Source organism: Xiphophorus hellerii, chromosome 21, assembly GCF_003331165.1.
Source record: "Xiphophorus hellerii strain 12219 chromosome 21, Xiphophorus_hellerii-4.1, whole genome shotgun sequence".
NCBI lineage: Eukaryota > Metazoa > Chordata > Actinopteri > Cyprinodontiformes > Poeciliidae > Xiphophorus > Xiphophorus hellerii.
The window spans coordinates 8539378-8558520 of NC_045692.1; the positions used below are offsets into that span (position 1 = coordinate 8539378).

The 19143-nt window shown below is 38.3% G+C and overlaps 1 protein-coding gene and 3 long non-coding RNA genes across 4 annotated transcripts; all 4 read right to left on the reverse strand.

Annotated features, from left to right (window-relative positions):
- Positions 1-1800: 1800 nt before the first annotated feature.
- Positions 1801-3322, reverse strand: LOC116711578 (uncharacterized). Its single transcript, XR_004337271.1, has 4 exons — positions 3185-3322; positions 2727-2909; positions 2457-2547; positions 1801-2260 (listed from the first exon to the last, which is right to left on the reverse strand). It is a non-coding gene; the product is annotated as an uncharacterized LOC116711578 (long non-coding RNA).
- A 2722-nt stretch (positions 3323-6044) lies between these two features.
- On the reverse strand, positions 6045-11087 carry LOC116711547 (B-cell receptor CD22-like). Its single transcript, XM_032550883.1, has 8 exons — positions 10751-11087; positions 10417-10674; positions 9552-9854; positions 9212-9475; positions 7025-7327; positions 6703-6948; positions 6242-6329; positions 6045-6124 (listed from the first exon to the last, which is right to left on the reverse strand). Exons 2-8 carry the CDS (start codon positions 10511-10513, stop codon positions 6106-6108), a joined length of 1320 nt encoding a protein of 439 aa, XP_032406774.1. The 5' UTR covers positions 10514-10674; positions 10751-11087; the 3' UTR covers positions 6045-6105.
- A 1945-nt stretch (positions 11088-13032) lies between these two features.
- On the reverse strand, positions 13033-15508 carry LOC116711575 (uncharacterized). Its single transcript, XR_004337268.1, has 4 exons — positions 15412-15508; positions 14281-14583; positions 13946-14204; positions 13033-13326 (listed from the first exon to the last, which is right to left on the reverse strand). It is a non-coding gene; the product is annotated as an uncharacterized LOC116711575 (long non-coding RNA).
- A 32-nt stretch (positions 15509-15540) lies between these two features.
- LOC116711576 (uncharacterized) lies at positions 15541-18740 on the reverse strand. The gene is made up of 3 exons (XR_004337269.1): positions 18628-18740; positions 16743-17045; positions 15541-15673 (listed from the first exon to the last, which is right to left on the reverse strand). It is a non-coding gene; the product is annotated as an uncharacterized LOC116711576 (long non-coding RNA).
- Between the last annotated feature and the right edge of the window lie 403 nt (positions 18741-19143).

A 19143-nucleotide genomic window follows, 5' to 3' on the forward strand; every position in this document is an offset into this window, starting at 1 on the left:
GATGTATGCGTTTAACTGTCAGTAACCATGGAGACAATGCCGCACCGTCATGTAGCCTAACACATATGGTAAAAACTCTTCTTTTGTGTGTTTTAAAGGCTGCTTCAGAGTAAGGGGAAACGTGCGTAACGTTTACAGACAAACTAGCTTGACTCGAACAAGAAGAAGCCATGAATAAACTGGGAAAAGCAACTTGGGAAAACAAGTTCTCTTCAAACGTCCGTCATGGCGCCTCGATTGATTAAGTGACCTTGTTGTAAGGGATCAATGATGACCTTTTGTAAAGGAAAATGAGAAAAGTATATGAGAATGGCACCTTTTTAGTAAAGGGCGTCAGCAGAGAAGGGAGGGTCTATCATGGTGCTAAGCTTTGTGCTGGGGATGACTAAGCTGCTTATGTGAATGTAGTCGAGAGAATGTGTTGGCGATGATCGCCCCGGAAGGTGATTCGCCCAGGGAGTCAAAGACTACTATGCTGACATAGTGTGAATTACAGTTGGCTGAGACTGTACTCACTATTAAAAATTCTCTAAATTGTAATGTTTAATGACTTCGGTTCTAAAATCTTAGTTTTGCTTTCAGTCTGGGAATACACAAGCTAATCTCCAAACCTTAATTTAAATAATAACCCTGTTAAAATTAACATGCTTTGATAACTACTTCTACCTAACATTTATTTCTACGCAGTTGTCTGCTTACAGTTTTTGTCAACAGTCTTTTGGTGCATATCTATATCTAATTTATGATTTGTTTATATCTAATATTTTACTTTGCTGACCTTTTCTAATCAGACTGCATATGCAGCATTGGTTTTTGAGTAATTCTGGTTACATTTGCAAATTCATCAGTTTACCACATAACTACAGCTAAAATACGGCCACTTTATTAGGTACACCTGTTCAACTGCTCATTAACACAAAGGTCCAATCAGCCAATCACATGGCAGCAACTTAATGCGTTTAGGCATTAAGTTGCATTGCTTCTTACAGGCATTGCAACTGCACCTGCAGCAACCAAGACAATCTGCTGCAGTTCAAAGCGAATATCAGAATGGGGAAGAAAGATGATTTAAGTGACTTCGAACGTGGCATGGTTGTTGGTGCCAGACGGGCCGGACTGAGTATTTCAGAAACTACTGATCTACTGGGATTTTCATGCACAATCATCTCTGGGATTTATAGAGAATGGTCTGAAAAAGAGAAAATGCCCAGTGAGCGGGACAGTTCTGTGGGCGCAAATGCCTTGTTGGTGCCAGAGGTCAGAGGAGAATGGCCAGACTGGTTGGAGCTGATAGAACGGCAACAGTAACTCAAATAACCCCTTGTTACAACTGAGGTATGCAGGAGAGCAAAAAATTTGCCTGGTCTGATGAGTCTCAATTTCTGCTGTGACATTTGGATGGTGGGGTCAGAATTTGTCATCGACATCATGACAGCATGAATCCATCTGTCCTTGTATCAACGGTTCAGGTGGTGCAGTGGTGTGGAGGATATTTTCCTGGCACACTTTGGGCCCATTGGTACCAATTGAGCATCGTCTCAAGTTACGCCACAGCCTACCTGAGTATTGTTGCTGACCATGTCCATCCTTTTATGACCACAATGTACACATCTTCTGATGGCTGCTTCCAGCAGGATAACGCTTCATGTCATAACCATCACAGATGTGCAGCCGACAAATCTGCAGCAACTGCGTGATGTTATAATGTCAACATGGACCACACTCTCTGAGGAATGTTTCCAGTACCTTGTTGAATCTATGCTACAAAGGATTAAGACAGTTCTGAAAGCAAAAGGGTTCCCAAGACAGTACTAGCAAGGCGTACCTAATAAAGTGGCTGGTGAGTGTATATTACACAGCAATAAGAAACAGATCTCTTACCTATAACTGTTAACTTAAAAGGATCTTCACAAAATGTTGCTTTCGCTTCCCCGTTCTCAATTCTTAAGAAGTACTTGTCTGTAAGATCTGCTTTTACATCAGGAATCCGAGTGGTGCAGTTTTTCCTTCTCAAATCTCCAATCATTTCCATTCGATGGGTGTTAATTGACCCACTGCTGTTAAAAATAATTTCACTTGCTCCCACATCATGTATCGGCATATGTTTCATCCAGATTCCGTAAAGTGGGTTTGCTGTTGTCAAATCCTGGCGGCGTACCAAATTTACATGGGATTTCCACACAAGATCCAATCAGAGCTTCCATCTCACGTGGTGTATACATGTGCTGGGTTAGAACACGACCACAATGAGCCAAAGCACCTGTAAAACAGATGAATGATGGAAATAACGTGGAGAAAAATCATCCTGTTACATTGAACATCTAACATGAAGCTGAACTCCAGTTCATCTCCATGTTACGTGTGGATCCTTTGAACCATATCGGAATCAAATATTTCAGACCAGAAGTGATTTATGTGACGTCTCCAAATAAAAGGGAGTGAACAAACAAACTCACCTGGAAGAAAGAAGACAATCAGTAAAATGCTGACTATCAGGATGCTGTTAGACAGGTGACAGAGCTTCTTCATCTCTCTGACTGGAACAACCTAATGATGAGATTCATATTTTTAAGGAAGTCCCGTGATAAAATCAGAGCTTACATGATTAAAAGGCAGAAATTAAAAATTTTGAAATATTTCACGATTATTTCATATCATTAAAATAATTCTGCAACATAATTAAAGTCAGAAAACATACATAATAAATCCAATCAACACAGACTTACCAAAAGAGCTGCAGCTGAATCAGATCCAGTTTAGATAAAAAAAAAAACTGAATATATATTAGTTGATCAACAGCAGGTCAGACCACCACCTTCTGTGTTTCAAAGTAAATGTGATGGATATGTAACCTTTCTCTGTTCGTCGTAGGTCCATTAGGTTGACTTCACAACACACAATCAAGCTGGCTGTGTTCATCATATAAACAGTAAAAGTTGGTGGTTAATATCAGACCAGCAGTTTGTGTCACAAAGTCACAGACAGTAAAAACAGACGGGCTAACTGTGATCGTATAGTGGTATTTAAAATAAATTAACATAAAATATCTACATAGCTAACCTTTTCTTTTAAATAAATGTCATTGTGCAATTTTACTAGACAGAGAATACACACGTTTTCTATTTAAAAACTAACACACAACTGGCAACTGAAATGTTACTTTGTATCAGAAATTGAAGCATACTTAACAAGAGAGAAGGTCAAGCTGGTGGTTAACATCAGTCCAGCCCCTATACATTAAATAAAAATACTATAAATAACCCAAATTGTTCCTAATGTACAGATGACATCAGGTAACAGTTGTAAAGTTAAAGATAGCTAAAATGTGCAATATTACTTATGAAAACAACAAAAATATATACAAACAATGGTAAAACATTAAACACTGCATATGATTAAATTTGTCTAAACTACATGTTAAAACATAGTATCTGTAATAAAAGCACAGAGCTAATCTTAATACATACCAGAGTTAAAGATGGTAAAAGGGGACTAGCCTACAGTTACTGGTTGTTATGGTAACTACTAACTGTCTGTAGAACATAACAGAAGATAGCAATAAATGTCAGGAGAAAATGACTTTATAGAAATAAAAATTAATTTGAAGAATATATAAACTAATTTCACAACTATAATTTCAAAATAAAACCTTGTTACTGATCATTTGAGTCTGACAACAAGAAAGAGGAAGTCACCGTTTCATCTTAATGTTAGCATCATGGTGCTTAAAGGATGATTTAGATCAAATAACTCCACATGATGTGATGTCTGTTGAAAGGCACATTTAATATTCAAAAAAATGTGTAGATATGAATGGACAGAAGCATATGTGTAGGTGTTGGCCTTCAACACTGGTTGATTTTCTTGAAGGACATTGGACTAATATAATGGAATCTCTCAGTCCTCCTTTTCCCATCCCTCCATTCTCCTTCCAGGATATAAATTTAGTTATTTCAGCAGATCGGAGGGGATACGTGGTGGAGCGGGTCCAGAAAAACTGTGAGAGCAAACACTAAAGAGCGCCAAAGTAGACACAAAAAATATATCAACCAGACTGATATGTTTACCACACAAACTTCAGCCACTGGAGCAGATTCAGCACCAGAGAGGGAGGGAGAATTAGAGATTATGAGGGGATTCATTGTTTTCAGAGGATGAGAGAAACATGGCCCAGGGACAGACTGAGGAAGACCTTAATGTCTCTATTGGGACACTCCTGGGACTACGTGCTCGGGGGCCACTGGGTGTTTGTGACTCCAGTCATCCTCGTGTCATGAGGCTGGAGTGTAATTAATATTCTTATGGAGAATATTTTTAGATGTAAAACAAAAACACACACAGAGATGTTTAGAGTTAGGTGCTTGTTAGAAACACTCTCAGGTGGGATGCAGGTGCCACTAAATACATCTTGTATTATCATGTGCCATTCGTTTTCTAATGATGTTATAACTGTTATTATTTTGTATGAATATGTCTGTTGATGTGAATATCATCACCCACAAAGATAAATCATTCTCACCGCTTTCAGAGGTGAGTGGGGCTTTCAACGCACCTCTGAAAGCTCCACTCCAACTTATTCCTGCGGTCCGCGGTTCTTGCTAACGCGTTGGGCTTTATACTCTTACCTTGATATAGAGTTCTCTAAAGAAACATAATTCCTCCCAGGGGGTTGATGTAAATATCCATACAGGTCAGCCAGTGTCCAGTTTGAGCGAAAGGAGGCGCGCGCACAAAGGCACCAGTGACGTGATTGGTCAGCTCTCCCGGCTTTAAATGCATCAGCTATAAACCTATCTTATATGAATAAATCTGCTCCGCCAGTGAAACGCTGAGAGCAACGGAGACGATCGCAATCCGGCTTTAAAAAAAAGAAAATTCCGAAATTTTTATTAATTTATTTTTGTAATTATTTTCCTAAAAACAAAAAGAAGCAACGCTTAGCCCGGCGTGCAGTGCTAGTAAAGCATGGCTTTCCGCCAGGCCTATGATACACTGGAGGGAAACCCTGTATGTAATAACTCCTTAGGCTAAAAACACAATTATTACAGCTAAAAAAACTAATGATCACGCCTGGAATCTATGTGTAGTGATTTGATCCGACCAGAACCTTCAGAGACACATAAAGGCAATTACAAAGTTGGCTTCCTACCACCTGAAGAACAATAACAAGGATTATAGGACTAATGTCAAAGAAAAATATAGCAACAATCATACTAACAATTATACTTTTAAACAAAGTATAACAAAAATATATTTTAGAATACTCAAAACTCCAGACTTTATATTGTTCATTTGTTGTTCCATATGTGACTCATTGTATTGACGTTTGGGGCAACACATATAAAACTAACACTAAGCCTTTGTTTGTGAGACAAAAGAAAGCTACAAGACGACATACAGAGAACATACAAATAAATTGTATATTCAATCAGACAATTTGAAATTAAGGGACTTGGTTAATTTAAAAATTTTATCAGTTATGTTTAAAGCTAAAAAGACATTATTGCCAATCAATTTACAAAAGTTTTCTTGTCTTAAGCTCAAAGTGACAGAAATAACCGAAGTAAGTGTGATTTCTAAAGTAAGATTGTGCGGACTACTTTAAAGCAAACGTGTATTTCGGTGCATGGAGTCAAAATATGGAAAAGGTTGGATGAGGATTTGAAAAAATGTCCTACTTTAAACCAATTCAAAATACTTTATAAGGAAAAAAAGATTAAGTCTTATACACTTCTGAGTTAACAATGAGGAGAATGATAAATTGTTTGTAAGTTGTATTCTTAATTTTATATATTTGGCCATAAAAACAAAATTTATTTTGTAATTATATAAAAACGGGCAGGTTTTTATAAGGTTTTTCTTCTTCCTGCTCCCTTTCACTCATGTAGATAAATTGTTACAAGACAATGATTTTGTACATTGGTGATGAAGTGTGATTTGTTGAGTGAATAAACTTATTGATTGATTGATTGATTGATAATTAAATATTTTTTTTAGGTTTTTACAAAGAGGCAGAAACTATTTCATACACCAATCAGTGGCTGAGAGAGTTGTAGCATTTTATTTTAATGCTTCACACAAGCACAACTCATGAGCTTGACTGGATTAGGAGTGAATGAACCAGCTGAAAGAAAAAAAACAAACAGGAGAGATTGAAAGTAAACGTCAAACACCAAAATGTAACCGAGACCAGCAGCTCTGCAGCTGAATTGTAACTACTCAGAAGACAAAAGTGTCTTACGTGTCAAGGATGAAGACTGTACTGCCAAGAACTACCATTCCCACGGCCCCTATTATTGCAAGAATCCAGGCTCCAAGTCCGTTTGTACCTTTAACAAGAAAACATGCTCAGTTTTCACCGAATGGAAAATATCTTGGCTTTAAACACTGTTATCTTACATTTATTGCAAATTTTTGAAAAAAAACAAAAAACGAGCAAGATCTTAACAGATGTTCTCATAATATTTTATGTTATAAAATATAATTTGAACTGATGCAATGGTTGTTCGTTAATACAATGAAATAACATGATGAAATGTACCCAGAATAACAAGTTCTTAGGATATTGACGAGATGACAAAGTCTTAAAACTATAATTTCAGTTTCTTTCCTAACTTAACTTTTTATTCTGCTTGAAAATGTTATTATCTCAATATCTTTGAGGATTTTGAAAAGGAAAACAAAAGAGGAAGCAGAATTTACCTTTTACTGTGAGACTGATCGGTGATGATTTCTGTTTTCCCAGCTTATTTGCAGCTACACAGTAGTACTGATCGCCACCAGTGAATTTAACCTTGTGAAAGATGCCTGTAGCTACTTCAGTGGTTCTTTCCGGGCCTTTCTTGAACCAGGTGATTTTGGGAGGAGGTTTGGCTCTGCTGGAGCAGCTCAGCTCCACCCAGTGACCTTCTGATGGACTGATGGATGCTGAGGTGTTTTTAGGAGCATCTGATGAAAATGAGAGACACATGAACTTTATTGATCAGAAACTGCTGAACTTTGACCTGCTGACAGGATCACTTACATGAAACACTGAGAGCCACTTCTGTCTTTGCTGCGTTGCTTTTTCTAGCCGCAGGATGTCTGGTGAAACATTTGATGTTGTATCCATCATGTGTGTCTGACAGAGTGATGTTCTTCTGGATTTTAGTTGTAAAGGTTCCATCTGCGTTTCTCTCTGTGTGTCTGAGAGAGTCTTGTTGGAGATTCCAGATGAGTTCAGGTTGTGAGTGTGGACAGAGAGTTGAAGCTGAGCAGGTTACAGTGACAGACTGATGCTCCTTCAGATTACAAGTAGAGATACTAATTCTGGGAGTCAAAGGAGCATCTGAAATTTCACATTAGACACACATTTAATTGATGTCCTGTGTGTGACACAAATGTATGCATTTGGAAAAAGATGACTGTTGTGTGTTTAATGACTTCATAGGACATATATACACACTTAACTAAATTATAAATGTAACACTTTTGTTTTTGCTCCCATTTTTCATGAGCTGAACTCAAAGTCCTAAAACATTTTCAATATAAACATTTCTCTCAAATATTGTTCACTAATCTGCCCAAGTCTGCGATAGATTTCATTTGATTACAAAATCCCTCCCACTTTGCAAGTGTGGCATGTCAAGATCCCGATTAGACAGAATGATTACTGCACAGGAGTGCCATGGGCAGGCCACAATAAAACACCAATCTGAAATGTAATGTTTTGTCACTCAGCACAATGCCAAAGACCGCACAAGTTTTGAGGGGGTGAGCAATTGGCATGCTGACTGCAGCTATGTCGACCAGAGCGGTTGCCTGTGAATTGAATGTTCATTCCTCTGCCATGAGCCATTTACAAAGGTGTTTCAGATAATTTGGCAATACATCTTACCAGCCTCACAATCACAGAGCATATGTAACCATATCATCCCAGCAACTCCACATCCAACATATTCACCGCCAAGATTGTCTGAGACCAGCTACCCGGGCAACTGCTGAAACAATTAGTTTGCACAAACAAAGACCTCCTGCACAAAGAGTCAGAAACCATCTGAGGATCATCTGCATGCTTGTCGTCCTCATCGGGGTCTCGACCTGCAGTTCATTGCTCTAGCCAACTTGAATTGGCAAATGTTCACATTTGATGGTGTCTGGCACGTTGGAGAGATGTGATCTTCATGGATGAATCCCAGTTTTCACAGTTCAGGGCAGACGGATGATAGCGTTTGTTTCATTGTGTGGGTGAACGGTTTGCTGAGGTAAACGTTGTGGATTGAGTGACATATGGTGGAAGCGGGTTTGTGGTGTGGGTAGGCGAATGTCAAGGACATCGAACACAGGTGCATTTTATCGATGGCATTTTGAATGCACAGGGATACCGTGAAGCAATCCTGAGGCCTATTGTTGTGGCATTCATCCACGAACATCGCCTCATGTCAGCATGCTAGTGAACCGTCCCACGTTGTAAGCATCAGTGCACAATTCCTGTAAGCTGAAAACATCCCAGTTTGTGCATGGCCAGCATACTCACCAAACATGTCACCCACTGAACATGGTTGGGATGCTCTGGATCAGCCCATACAACAGCATGTTCTAGTTCATGAAAATATCCATCAGCTTTGAACAGAAATTACATGTTGGTCCAATTTTCAAAGGCAAATAGCACATTTCAAACTGGTCTTGTAATGTGACCTGCCTAAGGCAAACCTGTGCAGTAATCATTCTGTCTAACTGGTATCTTGATATGCTACAGTTGTGAGATGGGATGGATAAACTTTTAGAAAGTTTTTGGATTTTCTGTGTGCTTCTCTGGAATGTTCCTTAAGTAAGTTGTACTCTAGTTTTTGTTCATTACATATTCACAACTAAATTTTTGCCTGTTGCCATTCGGTCCACCTCAAAATCACATCATAACAAAAACATTGGTATTATTGTTTCTAAAAGTAAATGAACTTCTTTTCTTTGCATTAGAACGAAAAAGATGCAGAATTTTCAGATGTCAAATAATGAGCTTATTTTGACCATTTCTCATTTTTTTTGTAAATAAAAACTAAATCTTTGGTTGGTTTTTTCAGAGACATGTCAGTAGTTCATAGAATAAAAGAACAATGTTCATATTACTTAAACATATTTATGAAAACTAAAATCAGAGCAACTGATAATTGGTCTCTAAATTCTCTCTCTCTGTATAAACAGAAATGATCTTATACAAAAAGATAAACATTACCGCCGATGTCAATACAGATGCTTTCCGATTTCTCACTACCAAGTTCATTTGTGGAATCACAGTAATAGTCTCCTTCTTCAGTAGGAGCAGCACTGAAGCTGTAAACCTGCTCCGTAGACACTTTAGTGACTCCTTGTTTGTTGTTCCTGAACCAGGTGAAGCTGGGTGGAGGTTTGGCTCTGCTGGAGCAGCTCAGCTCCACCCTGCTACCTGCTGACACCAAAGCTGATGGACTGATGGATGCTGAGGTGTTTCTAGGAGCATCTGAGGAAAATGAGACACACATGAACTTTACTGATCAGAAACAGCTGAACCATGACCTGCTGACAGGATCACTTACATGAAACACTGAGAGTCACTTCTGTCTCTGCTTTGTTGCTTTTTTCAGCCGCAGGATGTCTGGAAGAACATCTGATGTTGTATCCATCATGTGTGTCTGACAGAGTGATGTTCTTCTGGATTTTAGTTGTAAAGATTCCCTCTGTGTTTTTCTCTGTTTGTCTGAGAGAGTCTTGTTGGAGATTCCAGGTGAGTTCAGGAAGTGATTGTGGACACGGAGTTGAAGCTGAGCAGGTTATAGTGACAGACTGGCCCTCCTTCAGATCACCAAAAGGGATATCAATTCTGGGAGTCAAAGGAGCATCTGAAATTTCACATCAGACACAAATAATGTTCTACGTGTGTCACAGATTTGTGCATGTAAAAATAACATGATTGTTGTGTGTTAAAAATATGCATTGGAAATATACATATACTGAACAAAATTATAAATGTAACACTTTATTGCTCCAATTTTCTATGAGCTGAACTCAAACACCGAAAACACACACACTCACACACGAATATACATGTATATATATATAAATACACACATTTCATGTTTAAAAAGCTGATATTTATAACACCAGTTACATATACATCTATGGAAAAGATTAAGAGACCAACTATTGATTTCTGAACTCTTCTTGAGTTAAAACATCAGCATTATTGTTTCTAAATGAATATGAACTTGTTTTCTTTGCACTATATGAGGTCTGAAAGCACTGCAATTTTCTGCATATATGACATATTTTCAGTATTTCATAAAATAAAAGAACAAGGATCATTTTAAGTGGTCTCTTAACCTTTTCCAAAGCTTTATGTGCGTATATTAATAAAATGGAAGAAATGAAATGATCCTATCAAATAAAAACAATAAGCATTACCAATGAGGTCAAGACAGATGCGTTTCGATTTCTCACTACCAAGCCTATTTGTGGCCTCACAGTAATAGTCTCCTCGCTCAGCAGCACTGAAGCTCATACTGAATACTGAAGCCACTTTAATGAATCCACGTCCGCTGTTCCTGAACCAGGTGAAGCTGGGTGGAGGTTTGGCTCTGCTGGAGCAGTTCAGCTCCACCCTGCTACCTGCTGACACCAAAGCTGATGGACTGATGGATGCTGAGGTGTTTCTAGGAGCATCTGAAGAAAATGAGACAAATATGAACTTTATTGGTCAGAAACAGCTGAACCATGACCTGCTGACAGGATCACTTACATGAAACACTGAGAGTCACTTCTGTCTCTGCTTTGTTGCTTTTTTCAGCCGCAGGATGTCTGGAAGAACATTTGATGTTGTATCCATCATGTGTGTCTGACAGAGTGATGTTCTTCTGGATTTTAGTTGTAAAGGTTCCCTCTGTGGTTTTCTCTGTTTGTCTGAGAGAGTCTTGTTGGAGATTCCAGGTGAGTTTAGGAGGTGAGAGTAGACACGGAGTTGAAGCTGAGCAGGTTATAGTGACAGACTGGCCCTCCTTCAGATCACCAAAAGGGATATCAATTCTGGGAGTCAAAGGAGCATCTGAAATTTCACATCAGACACAAATAATGTTCTACGTGTGTCACAGATTTGTGTATGTAAAAAAAACATGATTGTTGTGTGTTCCAATATGCATTGGAAATATACATATGCTGAACAAAATTATAAACGTAACACTTTTTTGCTCCCATTTTCTATGAGCTGAACTCAAAGACTGAAAATATTTTCAATATAACCATATCGCTCATATATTGTTCACTAATCTGTCTGCCTGCTTAAGGCACAACTGTGCAGTAATTATTCTGTCTAACTGGTATCTTGATATGTTTGAGAGCTGGGATGGATAAACTTTTTGAAAGGAAAAGTGCTCACTGTAACAGATTCAGACAGTTTAGTGAACAATATTTGAGAGAAATGGTTATAGATAAAATATTTTAGATCTTTGAGTTCAGCTCATAAAGAAATGGGAGCAAAAACAAAAGTATTTCGTTTATGTTTCTGTTCATATAAATATATACACTGCCTGGCCACAAAAAAAAAGTCACCATCAAGAAAAAGGTCACAGACTCTGATATTTCATTGGATCACCTTTAGCTTTGATTACATCAAGCCTCATCTTTGGCATTGTTTTGATAAGATTGTGCAATGCTTATTGAAACACACAAGATTTATTTCCATCCAGTATTGCACTAATTTGTCACCAGGATCTTGCATTTTGACGATGGTAGAGTCTGACCACTGCACAAAATCTTCTCCAGCACATCCAAAAGATTCTCAATGGAGTTAAGGTCTGGACTCTGTGGTGGACAATCCATGTGTGAAATGATGCCTCATGCTTCCTGAACCAGTCTTTCACTAGTCAAACCTGATGAATCCAGGCATTGTCATCTTTGAATATGCTCATGAATGAGGGAAGAAAAAAACACTGAATGACCTGGTCAGTATATTCAGGTAGTCAGCTGACCTCATTCTTTGAGCTGATATTGCTGAACCCAGACATGACCAACTGCAGCAACCTCACATTATAGCTCTGTCTCCACAGGCTTGACAGGAGGCACAAGGCATGATGGGTAATCACTTCACCTGCCTGTCTTCTTGTTGTCAGTTGAAACATAATCGCCCACAAAGCAATTATCCAATCAGAGGGCTATACCTATTTGCTTAGTTAAATCAAGATAGAGACTCATATTTTGGCCAGGTAATGTATACACACACACACACACACCCACATACATACATACATATATATATATATATATATATATATATACAGTATGTGTGTGTGTATAAATACACACATATCATGTTTAAGACGCTGATATTTATAACACCAGTTACATATACATCTATGTAAAAGATTAAGAGACCAACTATTGATTTCTGAACTCTTCTTGAGTTAAAACATCAGCATTATTGTTTCTAAATGAATATGAACTTGTTTTCTTTGCACTATATGAGGTCTGAAAGCACTGCAATTTTCTGCATATACGACATATTTTCAGTATTTCATAAAATAAAGAACAGGATCATTTTACTTAAACATATAGTTATAAAATGTAAAATCAGATAAACTGATCATTTTAAGTGGTCTCTTAACCTTTTCCAGAGCTGTATGCATGTATATATATATAAACTGGAAGAAATGAAATGATCTTATTAAATAAAAACAATAAGCATTACCAATGAGATCAAGACAGATGCGTTTCGATTTCTCACTACCAAGCCTATTTGTGGCCTCACAGTAATAGTCTCCTCGCTCAGTAGCACTGAAGCTCATACTGAACACTGAAGCCACTTTAATGAATCCACGTCCGCTGTTCTTGAACCAGGTGAAGCTGGGTGGAGGTTTGGCTCTGCTGGAGCAGTTCAGCTCCACCCTGCTACCTGCTGACACCAAAGCCTGATGGACTGATGGATGCTGAGGTGTTTCTAGGAGCATCTGAGGAAAATGAGACACATGAACTTTATTAATCAGAAACAACTGAACCATGACCTGCTGACAGGATCACTTACATGAACACTGAGAGTCACTTCTGTCTTTGCTATGTTGCTTTTTTCAGCCGCAGGATGTCTGGAAGAACATCTGATGTTGTATCCATCATGTGTGTCTGACAGAGTGATGTTCTTCTGGATTTTAGTTGTAAAGATTCCCTCTGTGTTTTTCTCTGTTTGTCTGAGAGAGTCTTGTTGGAGATTCCAGGTGAGTTCAGGAAGTGATTGTGGACACGGAGTTGAAGCTGAGCAGGTTATAGTGATAGACTGGCCCTCCTTCAGATCACCAAAAGGGATATCAATTCTGGGAGTCAAAGGAGCATCTGAAATTTCACATCAGACACAAATAATGTTCTACTTGTGTGTCACAGATTTGTGCATGTAAAAATAACATGATTGTTGTGTGTTCCAATATGCATTGGAAATATACATATGCTGAACAAAATTATAAAAGTAACACTTTATGGCTCCCATTTTTTATGAGCTGAACTCAAAGACCGAAAACACACACATACTCACACACGAATATATATATAAATATATAAATACATACATTTCATGTTTAAGATTCTGATATTTAAACACCAGTTACATATACATCTATGGAAAAGATTAAGAGACCAACTATTGAGTTGTGAACTCTTCTTGAGTTAAAACATCAGCATTATTGTTTCTAAATGAATATGAACTTGTTTTCTTTGCACTATATGATGTCTGAAAGCACTGCAATTTTCTGCATAAACGACATATTTTCAGTATTTCATAAAACAAAAGAACAAGGATCATTTTACTTAAACATATAGTTATAAAATGTAAAATCAGATAAACTGATCATTTTAAGTGGTCTCTCAATTTTTTTTCCATAGCTGTATGCACGTATATATATATATATAAACTGGAAGAAATGAAATGATCCTATTAAATAAAAACAATAAGCATTACCAATGAGGTCAAGACAGATGCTTTTCGATTTCTCACTACCAAGCCTATTTGTGGCCTCACAGTAATAGTCTCCTCGCTCAGCAGCACTGAAGCTCATACTGAACACTGAAGCCACTTTAATGAATCCACGTTCGCTGTTCCTGAACCAGGTGAAGCTGGGTGGAGGTTTGGCTCTGCTGGAGCAGTTCAGCTCCACCCTGCTACCTGCTGACACCAAAGCTGATGGACTTGATGGATGCTGAGGTGTTTCTAGGAGCATCTGAGGAAAATGAGACACACATGAACTTTATTGGTCAGAAACAGCTGAACCATGACCTGCTGACAGGATCACTTACATGAAACACTGAGAGTCACTTCTGTCTTTGCTATGTTGCTTTTTTCAGCCGCAGGATGTCTGGAGGAACATCTGATGTTGTATCCATCATGTGTGTCTGACAGAATGATGTTCTTCTGGATTTTAGTTGTAAAGGTTCCATCTTTGTTTTTCTCTGTGTGTCTGAGAGAGTCTTGTTGGAGATTCCAGGTGAGTTTAGGAGGTGAGAGTAGACACGGAGTTGAAGCTGAGCAGGTTATAGTGATAGACTGGCCCTCCTTCAGATCACCAAAAGGGATATCAATTCTGGGAGTCAAAGGAGCATCTGAAATTTCACATCAGACACAAATAATGTTCTACTTGTGTGTCACAGATTTGTATGTAAAAATAACATGACTGTTGTGTGTTTTAATAAATGCATTGGGAATGTATGGATTCACTGAAGAAAAATATAAACACAACCCTTTTTATTTGGCTCCCATTTTTCATGAGTTGAACCAAAAGACCTAAAACATTTTCATTATAAACATTTCTCTCTAATATTGTTCATTAATCTGTCTCAATCTGTGGTAGTTTAATACAAAATCCCTCCCGCCTTGCAGGTGTGGCATGTCAAGATCCTGATTAGACAGAATGATTATTGCACAGGAGTGCCATGGGCAGGAGACAATAAAAAACCACTGTCCTGTTTTTTCACTCACTCTTTTAACATCCCAGATTGTGCATGGCCAACATACTCACCAAACATGTCACCCATTGAACATGTTTGGGATGCTCTGGATCAGCGCATACAACAGCATATTCTAGTTCCTGAAAATATCCATCAGCTTCGTACAGGAATTGAATGTTGGTCCACTTCTTAAAGAAATGGACCATCACTACACAGGCCAAAACCAACAAGCTGTTCAACTCTATGTGAAGGAGATGTGTTGCACTGCGAGAGTGAAATGGTGGTCACACCAGATACTGACTGGTTCTCAGACCCCCCAATTAAGCAAACAGCACATTTCAAACTCGTCTTTTAATGTGGCCTTCCTAAGACACAGCTGTAATCATTCTGTCTAACCAGTATTGTGATATGCCACCATTGCGTTATATGTACATATTATAAATAGAAATTAAATGATCTTTTTTTAAAAATAACATGCATTACCAATGATGTCAATACAGATGGTTTTCGATCTCTCACTACCAAGCATATTTTTGGCCTCACAGTAATAGTTTGCTCGCTCAGTAGCAAAGAAGCTGTAAACCTTTTGCCACGGATAATTTAATGGCTCCACGTTTGCTGTGCGTGAACCAGGTGTAGCTGGTAATGGGAGGGTTGCCTCTGCTGGAGCAGCTCAACGCCACCCTGATACCTTTTGACACCAAACCTGATGGACTGATGGTTGCTGAGGTGTCTTTAGGAGCATCTGAGGAAAATGAGATGACATATTTACTTTATACGTTTAGGTAACTATATTTTTTTAATTACAATGAAACATTCAAAACATGCCTAAATAAATGCCATTAAATTGACCAGTAATATTTCTTTTAATAACTCAAAAAGTTTTGTTTTCTACTTTAACAAAGAATATTTTGCATGAAGAAAAAAGGCATTCAAATTACACCATTTTTCAGAGATCATAGTGAAATCCTAAATTAATTTATATAAATTAGTTCATTGCAAAGACTTAACTTAGCATTTGCTAGCATTTTCAGACAGAGCTTACAAAGACAAGCCGGTTCTTTTGACTCCCAAACGTCTCTTAATTTATCATCATCTGCAGCCCCACATAGTAATATAACTTGGCAAACAGGAATGTTTTATATGACAAATCATTTTGCATTCAATATACCTGTATAAGAAGCTATGCAATTCCTTAATTTTATATATTGTATTTGTTCTGTTATGAAAACAGACATTCTAACTTCTGCATAATAATTTAATCAAACTTTCAATAAAAATAAAAAAAAATTACGGTAAACAAATTTACTGAACAAACCCACAACAATAATGTATTATTACATAATATTTTTAATCTACAGCCAGATGCTGCTTTGCTTATAGGTATCAGCTATATTTACGGGTTTTTGCAACACACTCTCAACCTCATCGCTGTCTATTGACTGATGCGATTCACTCTCCTGTCTGTCCCCTTCTCTGTTTTCATATAATGTTATGTCCCCATATCCTCACACGTGATTGGCACACGGCTGCCGTGCTAAACAAAATAAAGTTGCAGCCAAAGGGAAAAGGTCGGGAGATGGCTCTCTCTCTCTCTCTCTTTCTCGCTCTGTCTCTACCTCTCCTGTGGAGTACTCAACGAGCTGCTGTCTTTGTAGACTTCCCTTATAATTAAGAAGGGAAGGCTACAGTGAGGAGTCGACTCCATTCATACACTCCAAAGAGCCGACTCCAATATCACAACCTGTTTTATTGTGAGCTGATCAGGTAAATGGACTAAACATGAACTATGCTGTGCTGATAGGATCACTTACATGAAACACTGAGAGTCCTTACTGACTCTACCTGTTTGAATCCTCCTTTCACAGGATATCTAGCAGTACAGCTGATGTTGTATCCATCATGCTTGTCTGACAGAGTGATGGTCTCCTGGAGTTTAGTTGTAAAGGTTCCATCAGTCTTTTTCAGTATTTGTCCGAGAGTGTCTTTTTTGAGATTCCAGGTGAGTTCAGGAGGTGAAGGTAAACAGGGAGTATGAGCTGAGCAGGTTATAGTGACAGACTGACGCTCCTTCAGATCACTTCCAAAAACAACAATGCTGGGAGTCCAAGGAGAATCTGTGGTTTCAAACCAGACATGTCATAAAGTGAAACACGACACAAAATACAGTCTTGATTACTTGGACATTATACCTACAACTACAACACCATTTTACTCATCAACAAGCTTACAATTCCATGAAACATTGCCTTTAATGACCCTTTACTTATTGACCTTTTGTCCACTCCACCATGACAACAACCAATATGCTCCTTTAAAGCTACTCAAAAAACAGACATCTGTAACCTTATATCACTTCTATTTAGTTGACTTGACTTTAAAGATGGTCATAGGATGCTGTGTGGTCGGCTGCACAAACAGGCAAGGATGCAAAACAATCTAGTCACTTTGTCTTCTGACTTTTAGTGAGAAAAGATACGGCGGTGCTGAACAGCAGCCGTCATTCATAATGACTGTCAGCCCTCAGTGTAACCGCGGATTTGAGGTGAACACTTTACAAGGTAAGAAGACTAACATTCATATTCTTTATAAGTAAGTATGATTAGAAAGATAACAAATATTGCATTATGGGGGATGTAAGCGTTTAACTGTCAGTAACCATGGAGACAATGCCGCACCGTCATGTAGCCTAACACATATGGTAAAAACTCTTCTTTTGTGTGCTTTAAAGGCTGCTCCAGTGTAAGGGGAAACGTGCGCAACGTTTACAGACAAACTAGCTTGACTCGAACAAGAAGAAGCCATGAATAAACTGGGAAAAGCAACTTGGGAAAACAAGTTCTCTTCAAACGTCCGTCATGGCGCCTCGATTGATTAAGTGACCTTGTTGTAAGGGATCAATGATGAACTTTTGTAAAGGAAAATGAGAAAAGTATATGAGAATGGCACCTTTTTAGTAAAGGGCGTCAGCAGAGAAGGGAGGGTCTATCATGGTGTTAAGCTTTGTGCTGGGGTTGACTAAGCTGCTTATGTGAATGTAGTCAAGAGAATGTGTTGGCGATGATCGCCCCGGAAGGTGATTCGCCCAGGGAGTCAAAGACTACTATGCTGACATAGTGTGAATTACAGTTGGCTGAGACTGTACTCACTATTAAAAATTCTCTAAATTGTAATGTTTAATGACTTCGGCTCTAAAATCTTAGTTGTACTTTCAGTCTGGGAATACACAAGCTAATCTGCAAACCTTAATTTAAATAAATAACCTTGTTAAAATTAACATGCTTTGATAAATATTTCTGCCTAACTTTTATTTCTACGCAGTCTGTCTGCTTACAGTTTTTGTCAACAGTCTATTGGTGCATATCTATATCTAATTTATGATTTGTTTTGTTTATGATGGACCATGTCCATCCTTTTATGACCACAGTGTACTCATCTTCATCTTCCAGCAAGATAACGCTCCATGTCATAAACATCACAGATGTGCAGCCGACAAATCTGCAGCAACTGCGTGATGTTATAATGTCAACATGGACCACACTCTCTGAGGAATGTTTCCAGTACCTTGTTGAATCTATGCTACAAAGGATTAAGACAGTTCTGAAGGCAAAAGGGTTCCCAAGACAGTACTAGCAAGGCGTACCTAATAAAGTGGCTGGTGAGTGTATATTACACAGCAATAAGAAACAGATCTCTTACCTGTAACTGTTAACTTAAAAGGATCTTCACAAAATGTTGCTTTCGCTTCCCCGTTCTCAATTCTTAAGAAGTACTTGTCTGTAAGATCTGCTTTTACATCAGGAATTCCGAGTGGTGCAGTTTTTCCTTCTCAAATCTCCAATCATTTCCATTCGATGGGTGTTAATTGACCCACTGCTGTTAAAAATTATTTCACTTGCTCCCACATCATATACCGCCGTATGTTTCATCCAGATTCCGTAAATGGGTTTGCTGATGTCATATCCTTTCAAAGCACCAAATTTACATGGGATTTCCACACAAGATCCAATCAGAGCTTCCATCTCACGTGGTGTATACATGTGCTGGGTTAGAACACGACCACAATGAGCCAAAGCACCTGTAAAACAGATGAATGATGGAAATAACGTGGAGAAAATTCATCCTGTTACATTGAACATCTAACATGAAGCTGAACTCCAGTTCATCTCCATGTTACGTGTGGATCCTTTGAACCATATCGGGATCAAATATTTC

What these genes read in the sequence shown, in the direction of transcription:
- LOC116711547 (XM_032550883.1), bottom strand. Translation starts at nt 10,513, where the DNA reads ATGAGCTTCAGTGCTGCTGAGCGAGGAGACTATTACTGTGAGGCCACA. An exon ending in AGTGACTCTCAGTGTTTCAT is followed by an intron (nt 9,476 to 9,551) that starts GTAAGTGATCCT and finishes CATTTTCCTCAG; the next exon opens with ATGCTCCTAGAAACACCTCA. An exon ending in GATCAGTCTCACAGTAAAAG is followed by an intron (nt 6,330 to 6,702) that starts GTAAATTCTGCT and finishes TTCTTGTTAAAG; the next exon opens with GTACAAACGGACTTGGAGCC.